This window comes from Balaenoptera musculus, chromosome 4, assembly GCF_009873245.2.
Source record: "Balaenoptera musculus isolate JJ_BM4_2016_0621 chromosome 4, mBalMus1.pri.v3, whole genome shotgun sequence".
Classification (NCBI taxonomy): domain Eukaryota; kingdom Metazoa; phylum Chordata; class Mammalia; order Artiodactyla; family Balaenopteridae; genus Balaenoptera; species Balaenoptera musculus.
The window spans coordinates 12231354-12257397 of NC_045788.1; the positions used below are offsets into that span (position 1 = coordinate 12231354).

Below are 26044 nucleotides of genomic sequence, written 5' to 3' on the forward strand. Positions count from 1 at the left end.
CCAGTGCTAACACAGAAAGCACAAAACAAAAAAACACCCCCCCCCAACTCACTTCTGTTGAAGGGGTTCTGTTCAATTAGCCTAGATTTTTTAACATGAAGCACAGAGCAGCTTCTCTGCAGGGATCTCATTTGCTGGTGTTCTTGGTGCTTTCACAGTGGAGGAGAGAACAGGGCTGGGACACTTTCCCTAAGATGAGTGCCTTGTCACCTAGCAACCCACACCTTTCCCCAGCCACTTGGTGAGGTATTGTGTTAGAATGGCTAAACATTTCCCAAAAGGTGGTATGAGGAATTCATTTTTAACGTGGTGAGGCTCCCAGGGAAAGAACCTACTAAATGTGACAGGGAATGGAGGTGTGCTCCCTCAGGTCTGGAGATGGAAAAGCAGAGAGAAATTGTGTCTGTGGTGTTGTGGAAGATTCCTGCTTTCTCCTGGTTCCCACTTCTTGGGATGTCCTGAGGTCACTTTTTCAAGGAGACCCCACTCCAGTACCAGGTATCGGCAACTCCTACTGTGTAGCTACGTTTGAGAAGGACCTGGCATCACCCCTGGCTTATAGCACAGAGGGCTTATCATGGTCCTGGGGGCCCAGGACACCAATGAGGAAGCCAGGCAGGAGCCGCTTCAGAGTCTAGGACGAAGGCCACATGGCAGAGACCAGCAACAGGAGCTGCCTGGGCTGTGCATCACCACGGAGCCATTGCTCATGCCAGCACCTTTGGCAAGAAGAGTCTGCAGGCCACCCTGAGACCCTGCTGGATAAATACAGACCTGTGGGGAGGGAGCTGAGGTTTCAGAAACTATTCAGATAAGGGTTTAAGGGGAAATGAAGGTTAAACTGTCCATACCGTCTCCACAGTCCTACTCTGGCTCAGGGCCTGAGAAACACTTGCTGTGGCTGCCTCCACAGACCTCACTCTGCTGTGATCCTGGAGGCTGAGGGTTTGGACAATGGCCTGATGGGGAGTTGGAGGCAGGAACTCGACCACGGGTTTGACCACCACTATCATCCATTCTTAATCAGGACACTTAACTCTCTTGGGCATCATGAAAATAGAAATTATGGGGACATAGGTGGAGAGCTACTTGAGATTTTTACAAGAAAGATTTTATGTCAACTGTCTATATTGCTAGTCACCTTGTTATTTCTTGGACTTGATTTCTAAATACTTCAAAGGAAAGGATATTAACAAAGCACATGAAAAGACTTTCTTTCTGGAACCATTTTTGCTTACTGTAGCCACAAAGTCAAATTATACTTAAAAAATTTACCAGGTAGCTTGATATCTGGTCTGTTGCATATATTTTATTGTTCTATTACCACAGCACCAGCCAATTACTTCCCATAACTGCTTTCTAACATACAGTTTGCCTTGTTCTTAAAATACCTAGTGGTGATTTACTTATTTACATATTTATATATGTGGGGGCTGTTGATGTATTATATCTCTAACTCATCTTCTACTTGCCTAGTCTAAGTATCAATATTAGTTTTCAATACTTGAACTGAATATTTTTCACTAACCATTATTCCAATTTCTAAATCTTTTTTTCTGCTGCATCTTATCTGCTTTCAAACATATCTAATGAATTCTTAACTTTAATTATATTTGCTTCAATTCTAGAATTTCCATTCAGTTCTTTTAAAAAATTGTTTATAGAATCTAGTTTTCTCATTGTGTCATTTAGTTCCTTAAACATATCATAGTTACTTTAAAATCCTTGTCCAATAGTTCCAGTAGGTGGATCACATATGGATTTGTTTCTTTTTGTTTGTTTTGTTTTTGGTCATTTGGTCTTGTCTCTTGGCATGCCTGTAGTTTTTGAGTGAATGTTGGACAATATATGTAAAATAGTGTAGAGATGTTGGATGATATTATCTTCCTCTGGAGAGGATTTGATTTTTTTTGCTGGCTGGTAGTAGATGCAGATCACCTTGATCCAATTAGGACTGAGATAGTTTAAGGCTAGGTTTGTGAGGGTTGGTCTATTTCCAGTTTGCCTTTATTTCCAGTGTTCAGGGTTTTCAGCTGAAGGCTTTAGTTATTTACCAAGACTCCTCCTCAGCTTTGTGAATCTACTGAAAACTCTGCTTAGTTTTTTACCTCTTAGCAGCTGCTTTCTCCTGAATGTCTTGCCCCTGAGCAGCTTAGGATTCAGCAAATGCCTCAGAATAAAATCTATTCACAATGTCAGACTTACTTCTCTTTTGTTCCCTTTTCTCTGGAAAATTTGCCCCTCGAGTCCTGGCTGCCTTTTGTATCTCTGAACTACAGTTTTTGTTTTCCAACCTCAGTGAAACTGCTGCAAGCTCTGGGCCACGACACTCTGCTTCTGCCAAATGCCTGAGAGGAAAACACAGTAGGAAGTGCTTGCTCATCTCAGTGCATCTCTTTTCTTTTAGATTCTGGCCCCTCAAGTGCTACCTGCCTTTGTTCGCCTTGACTGATCTCTGATATCTTCAAAGAGCTGTTAAAAAATTTACCCAAATTTTACATTGTTTAAATTTTGCAGTGGTCTCGATACAACTGTGGAAGGTGGGCGATTTAGTGTGATATAAGCTTACTTCATCATAGTTGGAAGCTGAGGTCTTAATCTTGAGTTTTTTATTTCAATGGTCACATTTTCCCCTGAGATATTCTATTTGGTTGTTTCTCAAATCAGCATCATCTTTTTTTGATAATATTCTGTTTCTATCTCGTGTTTTCTATTCTTTATTATTTTAATCATTTGAAATATACTTATTATATAGTTTATATCCTATTAAGTTATCTGAAATTCTCAGGGGTTTATTTATTTATTTATTTTATTGGAGTAAAATTGCTTTACAATGTTGTGTTAGTTTCTGCTGTACAACGAAGTGAATCAGCTATATGTATACCTATATCCCCTCCCTCTTGGACCTCCCTCCCACCCCCCCATGCCACTCATCTAGGACGTCACAGAGCACTGAGCTGAGCCCCCTGTGCTCTACAGCAGGTTCCCCCTAGTTATCTGTTTTACACATGGTAGTGTATTTATGTCAAACCTAATCTCCCAATTCATCCCACCCTCCCCTACCCCACTTTGTCCACATGTTCGTTCTCTACATCTACATCTCTATTCCTGCCCTACAAATAGGTTCCTCTATATTATTTTCTAGATTCCACATATATGCATTAATATACGATATTTATTTTTCTCTTTCTGGATTACTTCACTCTGTATGACAGACTCTAGGTCCATCCACATCTCTACAAATGACCCAATTTTGTTCCTTTTTATGGCTGAGTAATGTTCCATATGTATATATGTACCACAGCCTCTTTATCCATTCACCTATTGTTGGACATTTAGGTTGTTTCCATGTCCTGGCTACTGTAAATAGTGCTGCAATGAACATTGGGGTACATGTCTCTTTTTGAATTATGGTTTTCTCAGGGTATATGCCCAGTAGTGGGATTGCTGGGTCATATGGTAGTTCTATTTTTAGTTTTTTAAGGAACCTCCATACTGTTCTCCATAGTGGCTGTATCAATTTACATTCCCACCAACAGTGCAAAAGGGTTCCTGTTTCTCCACACCCTCTCCAGCATTTATTGTTTGTAGATTTTTTGTTGATGGCCATTCTGACAAGTGTGAGGTGATACCTCATAGTTTTGATTTGCATTTCTCTAATAATTAGTGATGTTGAGCAGCTTTTCATGTGCCTCTTGGCCATCTGTATGTCTTCTTTGGTAAAATGTCTATTTAGGTCTTCTGCCCATTTTTTAATTGGGTTGTTTGTTTTTTTGACATTGAACTCCATGAGCTGTTTGTATATTTTGGAGATTAATCCTTTGTCAGTTGCTTCATTTGCAAATATTTTCTCCCATTCTGAGGGTTGTCTTTTCATCTTGTTTATGGTTTCCCTTGCTCTGCAAAAGCTTTTAAGTTTAATTAGGTCCCATTTGTTTATTTTTGTTTTTATTTCCATTACTGTAGGAGGTGAATCAAAAAAGATCTTGCTGTGGTTTATGTCAAAGTGTGTTTTCCTCTCAGAGTTTTATAGTGTCTGGTCTTATATTTAGGTCTTTAATCCATTTGGAGTTTATTTTTGTGTATGGAGTTAGGTAGTGTTCTAATTTCATTTTTTTACATGTACCTCTCCAGTTTTAACAGCACCACTTATTGAAGAGGCTGTCTTTTCTCCACTGTATGTTCTTGCTTCCTTTGTCATAAATTAGGTGACCATATGTGTGTGGGTTTATCTCTGGGCTTTCTATCCTGTACCATTGATCTATATTTCTGTTTTTGTACCAGTACCATACTGTCTTGATTACTGTAGCTTTGAAGTATAGTTTTATTATATATTATCTGCTGATTCAGTTTGCATTTGCTTCTGCCAGATACCTCAAGAGGGTACTAACAGCTGAGAACCAATTTTTATGTTAATTTCTTGGTTTGGGATGTCTTAAGCCATACAGCTATTGCATATTTGAATTCCAAATGTAAGTGAGCAGAGAGACATGGTTGCAAAATATGAAGGGAGAGATTTTTTTTCTCCATTTTGTTTACTTGTGAGTGAATGTTTCTTGGGTCATATTTTCACTTAAGATATGGACTGCATATAGGATTCTGACTTTAGGTGTTTATATTAGTTCCAACTCTCCACATTACATGGCCTCAAGGTCTTGGCTGCTGAGAGTTCTGAGTTGCTCGGGCTGCTGAGACATCAGCACCTATTGCTCCCTCTGATTTTCAGTTTTCTTTTTGTATAATCCCAAAGGATTTGCCTCATTTTCTTGGGGGTTCAGCTGTGTTATATGTGAAGAGACTTACATACTTTATTCAACATTTCTGGGTGTTTTTTTAGGCAAAAGTTTTCAAGTTGTCTGATTTTTCATAATTTCAGAAATGAAAATCTTAACTGACATAATTTACATTGCTGGTTTACAGTAAAACTTGTTAAGTGTTATCTATTATTAAATACCATCATCAACATTATTTCCACATATATATAAAATGTGAACATTTGGATTATAATATATATAGTATATTATAAATATAAAGATATAATATATATGCATGTAATAGATTATATATAGTATATAATAGATTATAAAGCTTTGTGATAACTCCTCTGTGAACTGGGTATATGGTTACTGGATATAGTACAATGTAGATCATGCTACTAAAACACAATAAAATCTGGCCTATTGAAATAGTTGGAAGCACATCACCCTTCTCTCAATTACATGTTTCTCTGTCTTTAAAACCTTTGTTTTAAAACTCTGATTTTCTTAGTGAAATTAGAAAATGTTGTGACTTTGAAGCTTTTGAACATTGAAAGATATATCTCTGGGAGTGTATATTTATGTGTGAATCACTTCACATTCACTCATATATATTATTTATATTTGGATTTTAAAATTTTATATTTGCATGAAATTGTATATCCTTTTTTTCCTTTTGTAGGAGGATACTTCATCAAGACTTGAAATCAAATAATATATTTCTGAAAAATAATCTACTTAAAATTGGTAAGATTTTAAGAAATATGTATTCTATGAGAGAGTATATTCTAGATGTTTTTAATATATCAAATTGGAGTATAAAGTACCTAAAAGTGTTAGAATAATCATTGGTTTATTCAAACTTACTAAATTTTTGTTCTTGATTGGTTGTGCTCAACAACAAAAAACCCAATTATTTTGTTTCTGATTATCTGATATAAACTGAGGTATAAAACATTTGCTACATATTAGATAGATTCAACAAATATCTTCTGAGTTCCTATTCCATGCCATGCACTAACCATTAATAAATGATTAGACTTGTTTTACTAGTTTGATTACTACAGTTTTCCCACTCCCCCACTTATTTTATCACAAGCAATTAGCAGTTATCACAGATAATTAAAATGTTGATATAGTTAGTTCTCCTTTAGAACTGTACCTACACTCATAACAGCTACTGGATTGTTTGATCTTATGTAGGTGTTCTTAGAAGGGGAAACATAAAAGCATGCAACTAATTAGGCAAGTATACCGAAGCTGATAGATTCAAATTTTTATAGTCATGTTCTTGAAAAGTCTCAGGTTTTTTGTTTAAAATTTCTTTATTGTAAATGAAGAACAAACTCTCCCCCCTCAGATAAAATTGAAAGTCATTATATTCAGTGCTTCCAGAATCATTCTGTTTGTTGTTATTCAGACTTGAAATAGCTTTTTGTTTCAAGTTGCTGGTTTTCCATAATTCGAGAAAAAACGTTTTAGCTTACATAATTCACTTTCCTGTCTTCAAAGTCTTCTTTCTCCTATAAGGCTTTTATTTTTAAAGCTATTCACCAGTATTGTATAATTTAAAATGTGTGACTTTTCTTTCCCTTTAAAATGGTATGAAGCATTGCATATTAAAATTGTCAAATTAGACAGTTGTTAATTTCCAGCACAGTACTGATTTTTGTGTTTTAAAGTATTCATAAAAATTATTATTTCAAGGGGATTTTGGAGTTTCTCGACTCTTAATGGGATCCTGTGATCTAGCCACCACTTTAACTGGAACTCCCCGTTATATGAGCCCGGAGGCTCTGAAACACCAAGGCTATGACACAAAGTCGGATATCTGGTGAGTGTGCATGGGCTGGTCCAGGCGCCTTATTCATTTGCTACCCTGAGAGATGGTGCATTTTGTTTTTAGGCTCATTTACTTACTACGTACACTCACTTTATCCCTTTTAAATATTAGTTATTCTGTGAGCAGTGTAAAAGAAGGGCTTTTGGATTAGAAACTTGATATATCCCATTAAATTGATTTCAAAAATTCTCTTTATTCATAGATTAACTGGTTGGTTTAGATTTTTTCTTCTTGAACCACGAGGGAAAGTTCCTAATGTATTATAAACATTAAATTTTGATATGTTTCTGCTAGTCTATTACATAAAGCATTTGTAATTCTAAACACTGTGCTTTATTTTTTTTTAAGGTTAACTTCCACCTCTGTGGGGAATATATAGCTTACCTTTAATTTTTGTCTTCTGGTTGCTTTTAAGAATTTTTACTAAAGATATTAGCCTTAAGGATCAACTTAAATTAAAAAAATTCTGGGTTTTCGCTGATAGATACATTTGAGATTTCTCAGCTTCTTTGAGCTCTGTTCCAAAGGAATTTCTCCTTCCTCTTTGGGGAACCAGTTTAAATCTCAGTGCAAGAAGCCATGTGGAAAATTGTATTCTGTTGATAGCAATAGATCCTAATTGGGGAAAATTTCCTTTCCTTTGAAGAGGAATCTTATATAATTTTCAACTTGTTAAGGGTTGAAAGGACAATTTAGCTGAGAACTTGTTAATTAAGTAAATAATTATTGTATGCAAATCAACTAAAGTAGTTCTGAGCTTTCAAAGATGAGCAGTGTGAAATATTGTGCCCGCTTCATTCTTCTAAAGAAGATAAAGTAGAAAGTTACCTTTTCTCTGGTTAGGGAAAAATAAGCACAGCAGGGGTTATGCCTTGGGATTTTCAACAAGGTCATTACTCCTGTTCTTGCTGTGGTCCCTCCCAAGTGGGAGAGAACACTGTCACGATTAAGTCTGGGTGGGGCAGATCCCTATCCATCCTGCCCCTTCAATCACTCTTGGTATTATACATTTCTAGGTTCTTCAGTGGTTTTTTTCATTGTTAACTAGTTTCCTCCCTGGTGGTCTTTTCCAATTCACCTATCATATTTTCTCAATCACAACCTTCCCTGATTCCCTCCAAAAACAAAAACAAAAACCAGAAAAAACCCACAAATATATGTTCAGATGAATGAGTTTCTTTACACTTTGCTTTACTGAACATCTACTATTTGCCCATGGCTGTTCAATAGCCCTTAGGGTATAAAATCAAAAGTGATAGGATTCCTGACCCTCAGGAAAAATCTTCTTGCTCTTTTTGGTGTACCTTTCTCCAGTTAGAGAAAAACTAATCTTGGACTTTGGATTGAATTTGAGTTACATACCTAAATCTCTCTTCACACTTATTTTTATTATTATTATGGACATTTTAAAATAGATTTAAATATAAAATTTCTTCATGATTAAGTTTACATGGTATCTCAGGAAGATGTTACATCATGTCATTTGAATGAAGAGTAAATTAATTTTATGAAGCTCATCATTTAAGTCTTGGAATTACGTATAGCAAGAAAGTTGACTCCTTTTGACAGGTGTCTATATTTGCTTGCCAAATCGGATGGACGTCACCTAGAAAACCAAGGCAAAGGAGCCCACAGAGAGGAGGGCATAGAGTCTTTTGTTTCAGTTGTGTCTGTCTTACTTCTTTAAAAAAAAACAAAAACAAAAACATAAAACAAAAAACTGTTTCTAGTATTGCATGAAGAATCATAGGAATATCAGACAGTATTGCTATAATGTTTTAGGCTTACAAAAATGATATCTGACTCAGGCAAAACTTAAAAAAGCCAACACCTCCCAAATATAGAAATGCAGGAGAATTTTAATATATTTTTGCAATCATTAGGTTAGCTCTCTTTGCAGAGATTACCAACTACTCAGCAAGTTCTAGGTAAGGATTCATCATCATCATGACCCCAAATAACCACCTTATTATGAATTTAGTAATTACCTTGGTTGTATCCAAATCAAAATGGGCTTATCTGGTAATGAAACGTCTATTGTTGAACCTAAAGTGGAAAGAATAACAGAGAAATATAAATTATAGTGGCAGATATATAAGTGTAGTGAGTCATCTTTGGGAGACACTCTTAGAAAATTTAGATTGAATCGGGTTGAGAATTTTTCCACTGAATCCACTGAACAGATGTGTAGCATCTGTTTACTGTGGAATATTGTCTTAGGATTGGAAACACTTATGAATAATTGACAGGTGTTTTGCTTTAGCACTAATGGCTGTATATATTTATTTATAATGCTTAAAGAAGAAGAATTGTTATAATACTAACTATATTTTCATCTGTTAATGCTCGCCCATATGTAACCTTATCCTCCTTCTGCAACCTGCTTAAAACTTTTGGGATTCATTTATTTACAGCAATCAAGTACAGGAAGTCCCTTTCTTAAAAGTGAGTTAGGATCTAAAAGTTTATAAACAATTATTTGGAAAGTTAGGATAATTAGTTTCACTGAGGACAATATTTTGAACATGGCTGATTTGTATAAGCTATTGCTGAACATTTTTTTCCCCCACAGGAAAAATGTAATATATGAGTTGGGTTCCTAGACTAGTTCTTTAAATTGGTTTAAACTATGAATAGTTAGATCTTATTATTTTTGTAGGAGAAACAAATAAAGGACAATGACAATACTATTGGAATAATGGTACTGTAATTAAGCAGAAAGGAAACAGACTATTCATTGTTGGCCTTATTTGTCATGTTGTGAGAGGTCACCAGATAGCCATACATTCTTTGGGTGATTTAAGTGGAGTTAATGGTGGTGGGGAAAGTATAATGGGATGCTCTCAAAGTTTTGTTCAGGGGTCTGGTATGGTAGTTGGCTGGGTAGGGGACACTGGAGGAGTCTAGTTCACACCCAACATTGGAGTCAGAGTGTAGTGACTGTGGACAGAAATGTTAGACAAGGCTTAGCTTCAGGTGGAAGAAAACAAAGGGGAACCAGCACCTGCCTGGTCTGCCAGGACTAAGAAAGTATCCTCACAGAAGAGCATTCCCAGGGTAGACAGGGGAAGGGAGTAGAGAGGAAAACAAGCCTGTTTTCTGGTGACGGATTTAGGAAAAGGGAGAAACAGGCCAACCTGACAGCAGGTTCTGTAGCTAATGTGGGGCCTCAAGTAGCTGGCAGCCAGCAGCCCCATCAGCTGCCTCTCGGTGAAGGAAGCTCTCACCTGCCCATGTTCTGGGCACTTCTTGTGTGGCTTCAGAGCAAACTGTTGGACAGCTTCACCTTCCTGGGGAGTGAGGCTTCTTGGAGAGTGAGCACTGGCGTCATTATTTTCACTCAGCAGAAGCTGAGGTAGGGAAACACTTAAGTCAGTGGCAGTAAATTTGAGTATTAATATACTTTTTCAATGATGAGCATGAAATGATTGATACAAACTCTGCAGATAATGTTAGCCTGGACTGGTGGATTTTTAAAAGGGCATAATACAACAACAGCAAAGAACCAGGAATAGCTACCCTCTGTGGAGCGCTTACTCTGTGATTGACATTTAATGTGCTAAATTCTTCATGTACCCATCTAAGTTTATTTGTTACTCCAAAAAATAATTACACTATGTATAATTTTATAACCTGCTTTTTTTCATTTAGCAAAATAGAACATTGCTCTGTAGCAACAAAATATATCTACGTATCATCTAAATGTTTGCATAGTATTCTATTCCTGGACACAATAGTTTATTCAACCAAGACCTTAATGTTTTCTCTGAAGATTTTCTCTTTGTCTCAGCATTTTTACCCAATGTATCTAGGTGTGGATTTGCATTTATCCTACCTGGGGTTAGTTGAGATTCTTGGACATGTAAATTAACATATATCATCAAACTTGATCAGACTTGGGAGGTTTTCAGCCTTTCTTTTTTTGAGTATTTTTTTCTCCTCTTTTCCCTCTTTCCTATCTTTCTGGTCTTCCCACTATGTGTATGCTGGTGTTTTCTGGTTTCCCACATGCTCTGATGCAATGATCATTCTTCTTCATTTTCCTCTCTGTTCTTCAGATTGCATAATATCTGCCAGTCTATCTTCAAGTTCACTGATTCTTTCTTCTGCTAGTTAAAATCTACTGTTGAGCCCCTCTGGGGAATGTTTTGTTTTAGTTATTGTACTTTTCAACTCCAGAATTTCTATTTGATTTTAAAAATAATTTCTCTCTGTTTACTGATATTCTCCATTTGATGTGACATTTTATCATACTTTACTTCTTTAAATAGTTTCCTTTAGTTCATGGAACATATTTTAAATGACTGCTTGGAAATCCTTTTCTGTTAAATCTGACATCGGAGCTCTCTCATGTAGTTTATGTCGCCTGCTGTTTTCCCCCATGTATGGATCATTCTTTCCTGTTTCTTTGCATGTCTCATAATTGGTGAAAACTGGACATTTTAGATGATATATTGGAGCAACTCTGGACACTTACTCTCCCCACTCCCCCACCTCTCTGAGGCTTGTTATTATTTGCTTGTTTATTCACCTAGTGAATAAACCCCTTTAATTTCGGTAAGACTGTGATTATGGCAAAATTGTTACTATGTGCCTTCTGAGTCTAGGTCATAAAAGGTTGACAATGCTTCTGTCTGATTCCCTTGAGATCCTTGCTCTTGGAATTCAACTATGGTGCTGTGAGGAAGCCTGTGTAGCACACTGGGAGTACAGTGTGGAAGGAATCGAGACCTCTGGGCTTTAACCCTGGCTGAGCTTCTACATAATGACCAACACCAATCAGCCAATCATGTGAGAGACTTGGAAATGGATCTTCTAGCCTCAACTGAGGTTGCCCAGCAAATGCCGTGGGGAGAAGATTCAAGGCCTGCCTGTCAATTTCTGAGAGAATAGATTCATGAGCAAAATTACTGACTATTGTTGTTTTAAGGCACTAACTTTTGAGGTGCTTTATTATTTATAGTGGTGACTAGAACAGGGCTTTGTCAGGAGGACAATAGGTAGAGTTGAGACACAGCCTGTAGTCTGGGTCTCCATTACGACAAGTTGGCACTGTTCATTTTCTTTATTTTAAGAAGTTCAAGAAATGGCTGGAGAGGAGGCCACACTGCTTGTGCCAGGAAAACAGTCTGGTACTCTCCTTGCAGGTGCATTTGATGGATGGATCACAAGAACCTGGGCCTCAGTTGAGAGACTGGACCAGCAGCTTTCCCATGTGCCTCAGACTCTCCCTCCACTCCTCCTGGCTTCCCTTCTCCCGCTCATCCCAGCCCTGGACCACCTTCTGACTCCAGCACCATCTCTCCATCACTCGCATAACTCAGCGGCATGTGGCAGCCAGCTCAGACCAGCTCGCAAGGCTCTGCTATCCACATCTCTTCTCAACCCCACAGAAATCAATAAATGCTACAAATCAGGGTGTACTTTTCCACCCAGAAAGCCAGTTTACCTCTTGCCCATGGGTTGTTCACAGAAAGAAAGAAACATCAAGACATGTAAGTTCTTCACAGATGTAGAGAACGGACGTGTGGACCTGGGGGGGAAGGGGAGGGTGGGACGAATTGGGGGATTATGTTTGACATATATACGCTACCATGTGTAAAATAGATAGCTAGTGGAAACCTGCTGTAGAGCACAGGGAGCTCAGCTCGGTGCTCTGTGATGACCTAGATGGGTGGGATGGGGTGGGGGAGGTCCAAGAGGGAGGCGATATATGTATACATATAGCTGATTCACTTCACTGTACAGCAGAAACTAACACAACATTGTAAAGAAATTATACTCCAATAAAAAAAAAAGACGTGTAAGTTCTGGTCTTTGTCCTCAAAAGATTTGCAGACATAAACAAATTGCCATATGTTGTTATAATGCAATACAAGGAGTGTGTACACGGCTCTGGTGTATAAAGGAGTGAGTGATTCACTGCTAGGGTGAAGGTGCAGATCATCAGCTACAGTCTCAGAGAGTGGATAATGCTGCTTAGGATGGGGAAGGATGGAGAAAAGTTTGACAAAATGCCTTTCAGGCAGAAAGATCCAGTGCCCATGACTGAAGGTAGGGGATGCCCACTGGGGGAGGAGGGGTGGACTGTGCAGGGAAAGAGGCTGGCCCAAAGAGCCATTTCCCCTCAGCCTTCTCCCTCACAATGGGCCTCAAATGTATGTGTTTGCATTTATATCCAAATGAGTGTATATATGTTAAAGGTGTTAATCTAGTAAATGTAAAATTTTCATAATATATCATAATTTTTGAAACTCTGTTTTGGTATTTTTTTCATTTTAGAAAATATGCTGAGAATTTGAAAGTAGTTGCAAGTGATCTGGGCCTTCTCTGACTCCTGAAAGCCCCTGGGAGCACTGTAATGACATGGAAGTGTTGTAATGCTCGGTGTCCTCTGACTAGCTGAGGATGAAGTGTGTGTGTGTGTGTGTGTGTGTGGCAGAGGGGGTGTGGCAATAAATACACGAGGCTGAGGAGGCAGTCAGGGTTCACGTGGTGAATGACCCATGGAGCCATGCAAAGGAGCTTGGACTTTACCTTCTGCGGGATGAGAAGCTGCTGAATGTTGTTAAACAAGGGGATGGTATATAAGTCAGCTTTGCTGAAATAAAAAAAAGCTTCAAAAATCTCAGGTACTTATAAAATGTATTTCATTTTCACATTACACGAGGACTGAAGGTTACCTGAGCCTCTGCTCCAGGTTGCAAGCCTGCTCTGCCTCTGCTCCAGTGTCCCGGGTCCAGGACTCAGACTGTGTCCTGGTCTGGAATGAGCCTGCCTAGTGCTAAGACAGAGAGCAGGGGCTGTGCTACATCTGCACCTGCATGTGAAGCTTCCCCTTCTTATCTCACATCAGAGACTAGGGAGGTCATGTGGCCAACCCCAATATCAACAAGGAAGGAAGCCCACCCCCCAGGAGAAGGAAGGGGAAGGGATATTTGCAAAGAGTAGGCAATCTACCAGGAGAGATGGTCTTATAGTGATACCAGAGTCTGCGACAGAAAACAGACGGGAATGGGGAGAAGTCTGGTGGAGAAAAATGGGAGAAAGGCAGGCCTTCTGTTAATTTGGGGTATTCTGCTACTTCTGAGGCTCTGTCCATCTTAAAACATCCTCCGGAAACTATCAAAGATGATGAAAGCTGTTGGAACACAGCCATTCCCTCAAAGTGTAAAGCATCTTTTTTTAAAAAAAAATTTTATTGGTCTATAGTTGATTTACAATGTTGTGTTACTTTCAGGTGTACAGCAAAGTGAATCAGCTTTATATATATATATATATATATATATATATATATATATATATATATATACTCTTTTTTAGATTCTTTTTTCCATATAGGCCATTACAGAGTATTAAGTAGATTTCCCTGTGCTATACAGCAGGTTCTTAGTATCTATTTTATATATAGTAGTGTGTATATGTCAATCACAATCTCCCAAATTATCCCCCTCTCCACTTACCCTCTGGTAACCATAAATTTGTTTTCTATATCTGAAACTCTGTTTCTGTTTTGTAAATAAGTTCATTTGTACCTTTTTTTTAGATTCCAAAGTGTGAAGTCTCTTATGCCACATGAGCAACACACGCTGTTGCCACATCCAGCCTTTGTGCAGTGGGGGGCTGAGTTAGTAACAGTTGGCGGTGGAAAGATGCTTTCATCATTGTTGCCAGCCTGCTTCTCGACCCAGCTTTGAACACTGTCATGTTTATTTCCCAGACTTTATGGTTTGTATGGAGTCTATGACCATGTCCCCAAGAATAGCTAAAGATGCAAAAAATCTTTCCCTTTTATTTACCCTCTGCCCCCTTGTGATCTTCTTTCCCTTCTCTCTCCCCCTGCTGTTGGTCTTGTCCTCAGTTCTTCTGTGGCCAGATGCTTAGGGTGTGTAGGGCATGGGACCACCATGGGGGAGGGCGATGAGCTGATCTTCCTTCAGACGTTGTAAAGCTCAATTGTGGAAGAAAGTAATTAGAAAGAGCTGATATGAGCAGGATCTGAAATTCACCCAAACTTTGTTTCTAAAATTTTATGACTCTCCCCCAAAACATGGTAGTATATTGGGATAATATGGCAGAAGGATTGCATTCACTTTTTTTTTTCAGTTTCGATTTTTTTTAACTTTTTATTTTATATTGGAGTATACCTGATTAGCAATGTTGTGTTAGTTTCAGGTATACAGCAAAGTGATTCAGTTATACATATGCATGTATCTATTCTTTTTCAAATTCTTTTCCTATTTAGGTTGTTACATAATATTGCAGAGTTCCCTGTGCTATACAGTAGGTTCTTGTTGGTTATCCATTTTAAATATAGCAGTGTGTACAAGTCAATGCCAAACTCTTTAACTATCTCTCCCCCTACCTTCTCCCCTGGGAAACATGAGTTCATTCTGTAAGTCTGTGAGTCTGTTTCTGTTTTGTAAATAAGTTCATTTGTATCTTTTTTTAAGATTCCGCATATAAGCAATAACATACAATATTTCTCTTTCTCTGTCTTACTTACTTCACTCAGTATGACAATCTCTAGGTCCATCCATGTTGCTGCAAATGGCATTATTTCACTCTTTTTAATGATTGAGTAATATTCCATTGTATGTATGTGCCACATCTTCTTTATCCATTCCTCTGTTGATGGACATTTAGGTTGCTTCCGTGTCCTGACTATTGTAAGCAGTGCTGCAATGAACATTGGGGTGCATGTATCCTTTCAAACCATGTTTTTCTCTGGATATATGCCCAGGAGTGGGATTGCAGGATCATATGGTAGCTCTATTTTTAGTTTTTTAAGGGACCCCCCCCATACTGTTCTCCATAGTGGCTGTACCAATTTATATTCCCACCAACAGTGTAGGAGGGTTCCCTTCTCTCCACATCGTCTCCAGCATTTACTGTTTGTGGATTTTTTGATGATAGCCATTTTGACTGGTGTGAGGTGATATCTCACTGTAGTTTTGATTTACATTTTTCTAATAATTAGCAATGTTGAACATCTTCTCATTTGCCTCTTGGCCATCTGTATGTCTTTTTTGGAGAAATATCTATTCAGGTCTTCTGCCCATTTTTTGATTGGGTTGTTTGATTTGAGGATATTAAGCCACATGAGCTGTTTGTAAATTTTGTAGACTAATCCCTTGTTGGTCACATCATTTGCAAATATTTTCTCCCATTCTTTGGGTTTTCTTTTCGTTTTGTTTATGGTTTCCTTTGCTGTGCAAAACTTTTAAGTTTAATTAGGTCCCATTTGTTTATTTTTGTTTTTATTTCCATTTCTCTGGGAGGTGGGTCAAAAAAGATATTGCTGCAATTTATGCCAGAGAGTGTTCTGCCTATGTTTTCCTCTAAGAGTTTTATAGTGTCTGGTCTGACATTTAGGTCTTTAATCCATTTTGAACTTATTTTTGTGTATGGTACTAAAGAATGTTCTAATTTCATTTTTTTTACATGTACCTGTCCAGTTTTCCCAGCACCATTTATTGAAGAGACTGTCTTTCCACCATTGTTTACTCTTGCCTCCTTTGTCATAGATTAGTTGACCATAGGAACATGGGTTTATTTCTGGGCTTTCTATCCTGTTCCACTGATCTGTATTTCTATTTTTGTGCCAGTACCATACTGTTTTGATGACTGTAGCTTTGTAGTATAGTCTGAAGCCAGGGAGCCTGATTCCTTCAGCTCCATTTTTCTTTCTCAAGGTTGTTTTGGCTATTCGGGGTCTTTTGTGTCTCTATACAAATTTTAAGATTTTTTGTTCTGTGAAAAATACCATTGGTAATTTGATAGGGATTGCACTGAATCTGTAGATTTCCTTGGGTAGTATAGTCATTTTGACAATATTGATTCTTCCAATCCAAGAACATGGTATATCTTTCCATTGTTTGTGTTGTCTTCAATTTCTTTCATCAGCATCTTATAGTTTTTGGATTACAGGTTTTTGTCTCCTTAGGTAGGTTTATTCCTAGGTATTTTATTCTTTTTGATGCGATGGTAAATGGGATTGTTTCTTGAATTTCTCTTTCTGATCTTTCATTGTTAGTGTATAGAAATGCAACAGACTTCTGTGTATTAACTTTGTAACCTGCAACTTGACCAAATTCATTGATGAGTTCTAGTAGTTTTCTGGTAGTGTCTTTAGGATTTTCTATGTATAGTATCATGTCATCTGCAAACAGTGACAGTTTCACTTCTTCTTTTCTGATTTGTATTCCTTTTATTTCTTTTTCTTCTCTGATTGCCATAGCTAGGACTTCCAAAACTATGTTGAATAAAAGTGGTGAGACTGAACATCTTTGTTTGTTCCTGATCTTAAAGGAAATGCTTTCAGCTTTTCACCATTGAGTACGATGTTAGCTGTAGGTTTGTCGTATATGGCCTTTATTATGTTGAGGTAGGTTTCCTTTATGCCCACTTTCTGGAGAATTTTTATCATAAATGGGTGTTGAATTTTGTCAAAAGCTTTTTCTGCATCTATTGAAATGATCGTATGGTTTTTATTTTTCAGTTTGTTGGTGTGGTGTATCACAGTGATTGATTTGCAGGTATCAAAAAATCCTTGCATCTCTGGGATAAATCCCACTTGATCATGGTGTATGATCCTTTTAATGTATTGTTGGATTTGGATTCCTAGTATTTTGTTGAGGATTTTTGCATCTATATTCATCAGTGTATTGGTCTGTAATTTTCTTTTCTTGTAGTATCTTTGTCTGGTTTTGGTATCCTCATAGAATACCAAAGGTTTTGGTGGCCTCACAGAATGAGTTTGGGAGTTTTCCTTCCTCTGCAATTTTTTGGAACAGTTTCAGAAGGATAGGTGTTTGCTCTTCCCTAAATGTTTGATAGAATTTACCTATGAAGCCATCAGGTCCTGGCCTTTTGTTTGTTGGGAGTTTTTAAATCACAGTTTGTTTCAGTGCTTGTGATTGGTCTGTTCATATTTTCTATTTCTTCCTAGTTCAGTCTTGGGAGATTGTACCTTTGTAAGAATTTGTCCATTTCTTCCAGGTTGTCCCTTTTATTGGCATACAGTTGCTTGTAGTAGTCTCTTATGATCCTTTGTATTTCTATGGTGTCAGTTGTAACATCTCCTTTTTCATTTCTAATTTTATTGATTTAAGTCCTCTCCCATTTTTTCTTGATGAGTCTGGCTAAAGGTTTATCAATTTTGTTTATCTTTTCAGAGAACCAGCTTTTAGTTTCATTGATCTTTGCTATTGTTTTGTCTCTTTTTCACATATTTCTGCTCTGATCTTTATGATTTCTTTCCTTCTGCTAACTTTGGGTTTTGTTTGTTCTTCTTTCTCTAGTTGCTTTAGGTTTAAAGTTAGGTTGTTTATTTGACATTTTCTTATTTCCTGAGGTAAGATTGTATTTCTATAAACTTCCCTCTTAGAACTGCTTTTGCTGCATCCCACAGGTTTTGAATCATTATGCTTTCATTTTCATTTGTCTCTAGGTATTTTTTGATTTCCTCTTTGACTTCTTCAAAGATCCATTGGTTGTTTAGTAGCATATTGTTTAGCCTCCACGTGTTTGTGCTTTTTTTACAGTTCTTTTCCTTGTAGTTTATTTCTAATCTCATGGCATTATGGTCAGAAAAGATGCTTGATATGATTTCAATTTTCTTAAGTTTACTGAGGCTCGCTTTTTGGCCCAGCATGTGGTCAATCCTGGAGAATGTTCCATGTGTAAATGAGAAGAATGTGTATTCTGCTGATTTTGGATGGATTGCTGTATAAATATCAATTAAGTTCATCTGATCTAATGTGTCACTTAAGTTCTGTGTTTCCTTATTTATTTTCTGTATGGATGATCTGTCCATTGATGAAAGTGGGCTGTTAAAGTCCCCCACTATTACTGTGTTACTGTTGGTTTCTCCCTTTGTGGCTGTTAGTATTTGCCTTATATATTGATGTGTTCCTATGTTGGGTGCATATATATTTACAATTGTTATATCTTCTTCTTGGATTGATCCCTTGATCATTATGTAGTGTCCTTCCTTGTCTCTTGTAACAGTCTTTATTTTAAAGTCTATTTTGTCTGATATGAGTATTGCTACTCCAACTTTCCTTTGATTTCCATTTGCATGGAATACCTTCCTCCATCCCCTCACTTTCAGTCTGTGTGTGTCCCTAGGTCTGACTTTGGTCTGTTGTAGGTATCATATATACTGGTCTTGTTTTTGTATCCATTTAGGCAGTCTGTGTCTTTTGGTTGGAGCATTTAATCCATATACGTTTAAGGTAATTATTGATATGTATGTTCCTATTGCCATTTTCTTAATTGTTTTGGGTTTGTTTTTGTAGGTCTTTTTTCTTCCCTTCCTCTTTTGTTCTCTTTTCCTGTGGTTTGAAGACCATCTTTAGTGTGGTTTTTGGGTTTCTTTTTCTTTTTTTGTGTGTGTTTCTATTGTAGTTTTTGGGTTTGCTGGTCCCGTGAAGTTTCGATATAGCAGTCTCTATATGTGCAAGGTTGTTTTAAGTTGCTGGTCTCTTTCCCTGCCTAGAGAAGTTCCTTTAGACATTAGCTTGTTTGGTGGTGCTGAATTCTCTTAGCTTTTGCTTGTCTGTAAAGCTTTTGATTTTTCTGTCAAATCTGAATGAGAGCCTTGCTGGGTAGAGTATTCTTGGTTGTAGGTTCTTCCCTTTCATCACTTTAAATATAACGTGCCATTCCCTTCTGGCCTGCAGTTTCTGCTGAGAAATCAGCTGATAACCTTATGTGAGTTCCCTTGTATGTTATTTGTCATTTTTCTCTTGTTGCTTTTAATATTTTTTCTTTGTCTTTAATTTTTGTCAATTTGATTACTATGTGTCTCAGCGTGTTCCTCCTCGGGTTTATCCTTCCTGGGACTCTCTGCACTCCTGGATTTGGTTGACTGTTCCTTTCCCATGTTAGGGAAGTTTTCAGCTATTATCTCTTCACATATTTTCTCAGGTCCATTCTCTCTCTCTTCTCCTTCTGGGAATCCTATAATGCAAATGTTGGTGCATTTAATGTTGTCCCAGGTATCTCTTAGACTGTCTTCATTTCATTCTTTTTTCTTTATTCTGTTCCATGGCAGTGATTTCCACCATTCTGTCTTCCAGGTCCCTTATTCATTCCTCTGCTTCAGTTTTTCTGCTATTGATTCCTTCTAGTGTATTTTTTCATTTCAGTTATTGTATTGTTCATCTCTGTTTGTTTGTTCTTTAGTTTTCTAGGTCTTTGTTAAACATTCCTTACACCTTCTCAATCCTTGCCTCCATTCTTTTTCCAAGATCCTGGATCATCTTCACTATCATTATTCTGAATTCTTTTTCTGGAAGGTTGCCTATCTCCACTTCACTTAGTTGTTTTTCTGGGGTTTTATCTTGTTCCTTCATCTGGGACATATTCTTCTGCCGTTTGATTCTTTCTAACTTTCTGTGATTGTGGTTTCTGTTCCACAGGCTGCAGGATTGTAGTTCTTCTTGCTTCTGCTGTCTGCTGTCTCATGGCTGAGGCTATCCAAGAGGCATGCACAAGCTTCCTGATGGGAGGGACTGGTGGTGGGTAGAGCTGGGTCTTGTCCCTGGTGGGCAGGCCTGTGTGCGATAAAACTTTAATCCCCTGTCTGCTTATGGGTGGGGCTGTGTTCCCTCCCTGTTTCTTGTTTGGCCTGAGGTGTCCCAGCATTGGAGCCTACAGGCTGTTTTGTGGGGCTAATGGCAGCCTCCAGGAGGGCTCACACCAATGGGTACTTCCCAGTACGGCTGCTGCCAGTGTCTTTGTCCCTACTGTGAGCCACAGCCACCCCTTGCCTCTGCAGGAGACCCTCTAATACTAGCAGGTAGGTCTGGCCCAGTCTCTTATGGGGTCACTGTTTTTTTTCCCTTGGTCCTGGTGCATACAAGACTTTGTGTCCCCTCCAAGAGTGGAGTTTCTGTTTCCCCCAGTCCTGTGGAAGTCGTGCAGTTAAATCCCACTGGCCTTCAAAGCCAGATTCTCTGGGGACTCCTCTTCCCATTGCCGGGCCCGCAGGCTGGGAAGCCTGACATATGGCTCAGAACCTTCATGTCAGTCGGAGAACTGTGGTATAATTGTTTTCCAGTTTGTGGGTCACCCACCCAGCGGGTATGGGATTTGATCTTATTGCGATTGTGCCCTTCCTACCATCTTGTTGTGGCTTCTTCTTTGTCTTTGGATGTTGGGTGTCTTTTATGGTAGGTTCCAGCGTTTTTTTATTGATGGTTGTTCAGCAGTTAGTTGTGATTCCAGTGTTCTTGTAAGAAGGGGTGAGCGCACCTGCATTCACTTTTCCTTTTAAATACTTTTTAAAAAATTCAGTCCCTCAGACACATTAGCCATGTTTTAAGTGGTCAATAGCCACATGTGGCTAGTGGTTATTGTAGTCAGAAATTTAGAACATTTCCATCATTGCAGAAAGTTCTACTGGATAGTCCTGAGCTTTTCTGCTCCAGCCCCTTCAGGCCTTACCCTAGGGTTTTCTTGCATTCACCCTGCTTTTGGATTGGGCAGAACTCCTACGAGTTTTAGCTGCTGTTCTTAGATTGGCCCCCTGTGCTTTTCAGTGAGTACCTGTTGACTGTTTTGAGGGTCTTCTACTGTTGGGTCCTTCAATCACTCCATTGACTCTCTCTGCTTCTTCTCACACAGATGCTGATATTGTGCAGGTCATGTGGCAATTGTGGTTTGTCTCCATGTACTTGTACCTTGAGGTTCAAGGAGACACTTTGTCACCTAACTTTGTTGAAAATGTTGGCCCTGGTTTTTAGTTTTTCTATCTAGCTGCTCTGTTTTACATGGGGATTCAAGGAAGATACAGAAACTATGCTCCAGTGTAACCACCATTTCCCCCCAAATACTCAGGATCAGCATTCTAACAAATTCCTTGGGAGATTTGTTGTATGCATATTAAAGCTTGGGAAGAACTGATAGAGGTTCTGGGATGTGATGGGCCCTTAATAAACATTAGTTATTAATATAATATGCTTCTTAAAATTTGTTCAAGCAGCTCAGTGTTGTTTATCATATATAGACTGAGTTTATGTTTATATTTGACGTTACCACGGTAACGACTTTTATTTAGGGTAACACACACTAAAGCAAAACCGGCTACTCTTGTATTAAATTTCTATTACTCTATTTATTCGACTGCATGAATTATGTATACTCTTTTCTAGATGGATATGTTAGGATTACATCAAGTAAAAATATTATCTAGAAGATCAATAAAATTTCCCTAACCAGAGTCATGCACCACGGTGGGGTAGGTTTCTCTTTGCAGAGTCAGGGCAGATTTCAAAGGGTAAATTTAGTTACCTTGAGACAAGACAAAGTCAGAGTTAAATTTGCAATTCATTATCAATCTGTGCTTCAGAAATCCTCTGGGCAGTTCTGGTGGACTTGGACAGATGGCAAGTTTATGGAATTCAGGTATAATGTGCTTCGCTCACACCTGATCCCAGCTTTCACTTTCACTGCCACATTCACCCCCCTCAGGGATTTATTTGCTTACTTCTTCACAGTTGGCTCTATTTTGGAAAAAGAAAGGAATGCAAATTACAGACATCTAAGTTAAATATACCTCTTGTTTTTTTCAATTTATCTCCCGGCCCCCCACCCTTCCTTGCTCTTGCATTGCCATATGTAAGACCCGGGAGTCAAATAAGAGAAAAGTCTTCAAAAAGGATAGAAGTGATGAGCTTGAGATAATGTAATTATTCCCATGTAGAAATGCCTGGTTGGAAACTGGAGAAAATTAAAACATAGACATACAGATACACAGACATATAGTTATTAGAATAAAAAGTATACATAGAAAATAGATTGTAAAACTGGTACAGGGTAATCAAAAAATCTTTTGCCCCAAGTGTCATGGTAGTTTCTACAATCAGATTGTCTCATATTTCAGTTACTGGCTCCCATGCCAGGCATGTGAACTGGGACCATAGCAAGTCCCTTTCCACAAGTTACTGGCTAATAAATGAAGTCTTCTCTATGTGCTCCAGCCCAGCAAATATCAGTAGATCAAAATAAAATAGGTAAATGGAAAGCAGCATGCCTTCAGTATAGCTGAGAGGATTTCCAAAAAAGAACAGTTTTGCATCAAAATTGATTACTGAGTTGTCCTCTTAGTTGTCTAATTGTTCCGTAGTCTGTCTAGACAGATAATTCCACATCTTTTTATAACCTCACTACATTCATCAAGTATGACTCAGGTAAAATTATGCCTCCATAAAACCAGGGTTTGACTTTGTGATCAACTCACTGTGCTTAATAGACCACTAACCCTCTTTCCCTGCCAAGGAACAGAAAAGCAAAGGCCAAACTTGCCTGCCTTCCTTTCCTTCTGCCCCAGAGCATCTAGTTGTCTGTGTTTTCTATATTTGCCAGGGTCTGATGCCCTGCATGGCTTGTCTAAAGCCCCAGGGATCTTTGATGGTGGATTATGGTTCCCGATGGGACCTGAAATCAGGGAAGTCAGCCCCTGCCTGAAAGGCTTCTCTCAGGGCTAGCCAAGATTTCCTACTGAAGGACATCCTAAAGGACCTGAAATGCTCTGATTGGTACAGCACTGAGAGTCAGGATAGCATAGAGTTTCTGTCTCTAGAGCCAGACAGCCTGTATTGCAGTACTAGCCCTACCACCCACTCAGTATGGAACCTCGAACAATTTACCCAATTTTAGGGTTTCCTCATCTGAAAAATGGGAATGATAATAATAGTTCCTACTTCATTAGGACTGTTGTGAGGATGATTAAATAAGTTTGAGTATGTAAGGAACATAGAACAGGGTGTCTGGCTTATAGTAAACACCATCATTAAAATTTCAGCTGTCATTTTCATTATTATTATCATTGTTATTGTTGCCATTTGTATTATGGGTGGAAACAATATAAAAGTCTGCTCCCAAGACAGCTCAAAGTGTCCTGGGTCAGGGATCATTGCTCCCATCTAACCGTTCAGACCTGTCAGAGCCAGGAGAGATTATCTGGCTTTGTTCTGCTTCAACCCAAGTCCTGAAGAAGACTCAGAGCCCACAAGGCTGAGTGACGTCCTCAGAAGAGTATGTGTGGGTGCCTGGATAGCCTCTACCTCTTGGACTTATGAATTTGATTTTTTTTTCAGTGTTCAAAGTATTACATATGCAATAGATTATATAGCAGGGGGTAGTCAATATAAATTTTTTAGAAAACACTTTTAAGAAATATTGAATGAGAACTAGTACCAGTATCAAACAAGCTGATTTAACATGGCACCTTTCCAGGCAAAGTCCTTCCTCTCTCTGAGCTTTTGTTTCTCATCGATACAGTGAGAGTTTGGAATTAGCAAATCTTGATAGTCCCTTGTAGCTCTATGTTGTGTCAGTATAAGAAAACTTCTTGAAGTTAGAATTAGACTCTTCTCTGGGGAAATAAGAAGTATATTGGGGCAGTTCACAGCACACAACTATTTTACACATACCCACAGAGGTAAAAGTATTTGGTTCAATCTGATGATTATATTAGTGTATAGCCCTACCCTTTCTTCTTTTCAAGAAAACTTTTTCAATAGCCTAACAGGTACTGACTTGATAATTACCGTTTTCATTTTAGCCATTCTGATGACTGTGCACTGTGGTTTTAATTTCCATTTCTCTAATGACTAATAATGTTAAACATCTCATGATTTGGGGCCATTTAGTGTCTCTTCAAATTTTTGCCCATTTTTCTCTTGGATTCTCTCCTTTTTCTTGTTGATTTGTAGAAGATTGATTGATTGTTTGATTTATGGAATTTTTTGGATACCAGTCTTGGATGGATATTTGAATTGCAAATATATTTTCCCACTCTGTATCTTCATTTTTACTTTCCAAATGGTGTTTTTTTGTGAACAGAAGTTTATAATTTTAATGAAGTCTACCGTATCAGTCCCTAACTTTATTGTTAGTGCTTTTTGCATTTTATTTAAAAAGTCTTTGCATATGCCAAGATCAGGAAGACATTTACCTGTTTTCTCTTAAAAATTTTATGATTTTATCTTTCAGTTAGATCCACCTATAATTGATTTTTGTGCATGTGTATGATGTGAGACAGGAGTCAATATACAATATTTTCCATATGGATACTCACTTGGCCTAGCATAATTTATTAAAAAGATCATCTTTTCCTCTACCACAGTGCAGTTCATCTTTGCATTAGTCAAGTGATTTAATATATGCAGATCTGTTTTTGAGCCCTCTATTTTGTTCCATTGGTCTATTTTTTCTTCCTCGCCAATATCATACTTTCATAAGAAATGAAACTTCATAATAAATCTTGCTGTTTGGTAATAAAAGACCTCCAAATTTGTTCTTCTTCAGTTGCCTTGGCTACCCTTGTCCCTTTGCATTTCCATGTAAATTTTAGAATCAGCTTGTCAACTCCCACAAAAAAGTGTGCTAGGATTTGAATCGATATTGCACTAAGTCATTCTTGGAAGAATTGACATCTTCATAAATTGAACCTTCCAATCCAAGAGTGTGGATCTATCCCTCCCTATTTTTTTTTTCTTTTTTTTAGATCTTCTTTAATTTCTCTCGGCAATGTACTGAGGTTACAGTGTAGGGTCTTGCACATCTTATGTTTGATTTATTTCTACGTGTTTGACATTTTGTGATGTTAATGTAAATGACATTTTTAATTTTGTTTTTAAAATGTGTTTACTGCAGGCTTATAGAAATGACTTTGTATCCAACAACCTTGTTAAATTCAATTGTTAATTCTAATAGTTTGTAGTGTCTTTTGACTTTTTTAATGTATACAATCATGTTGAAATGCTTAATGACAGTTTGTCTTCTTTTTTAATCTTCAAATATCACTTGTTTTATGTTCCTTTTTCTGTCCTTTCTTGCTTTTTTAAATCTTTTTTTATTTTTATTTTTTAATAAATTTATTTATTTATTTTTGGCTGTGTTAGGTCTTTGTTGCTGCTCGTGGGCCTTCTCTAGTTGTGGAGAGTGTGGGCTGCTCTTTGTTGTGGTGCGCAGGCTTCTCATTACGGTGGCTTCACTTGTTGTGGAGCATGGGCTCTAGGCACATGGACTTCAGTAACTGTGGCACACAGGCTCAGTAGTTGTGGCTCACTGGCTCTAGAGCACAGGCTCAGTAGTTGTGGTGCACAGGCATTAGTTGCTCCACGGCATGTGGGATCTTCCTGGACCAGGGCTCGAATCCATGTCGCCTGCATTGGCAGGTGGATTCTTAACCACTCACCCCCAGGGAAGTCCCTCTTTCTTTTTTTTTAATTTGAATTTTGTTGTTTGATATTTTTTCCCTCTAGTAACTTGTTAGTTTTATGCTTTTCAGTTATACATTATTTTACTATTCTTTTGGTGGTAATCCTAGCAGTTATAGCATGCATTCTTGACTTATTACAGTCTAGTAAAAATTACTGCTTTTACCACTTTCCCAGTAATATTAGGACCTTATGACACTTTAACTCCA

At 38.0% G+C, this 26044-nt stretch overlaps 1 protein-coding gene across 1 annotated transcript in view; it reads left to right on the forward strand.

Annotated features, from left to right (window-relative positions):
• The window catches only part of NEK11 (NIMA related kinase 11), a 276492-nt gene that overhangs the window by 83162 nt on the left and 167286 nt on the right, over positions 1–26044 (forward strand). The window contains 2 exon segments of the mRNA XM_036851711.1: positions 5440–5504; positions 6465–6591. Of these exon segments, the coding sequence (XP_036707606.1) occupies positions 5440–5504; positions 6465–6591 (192 nt within the window).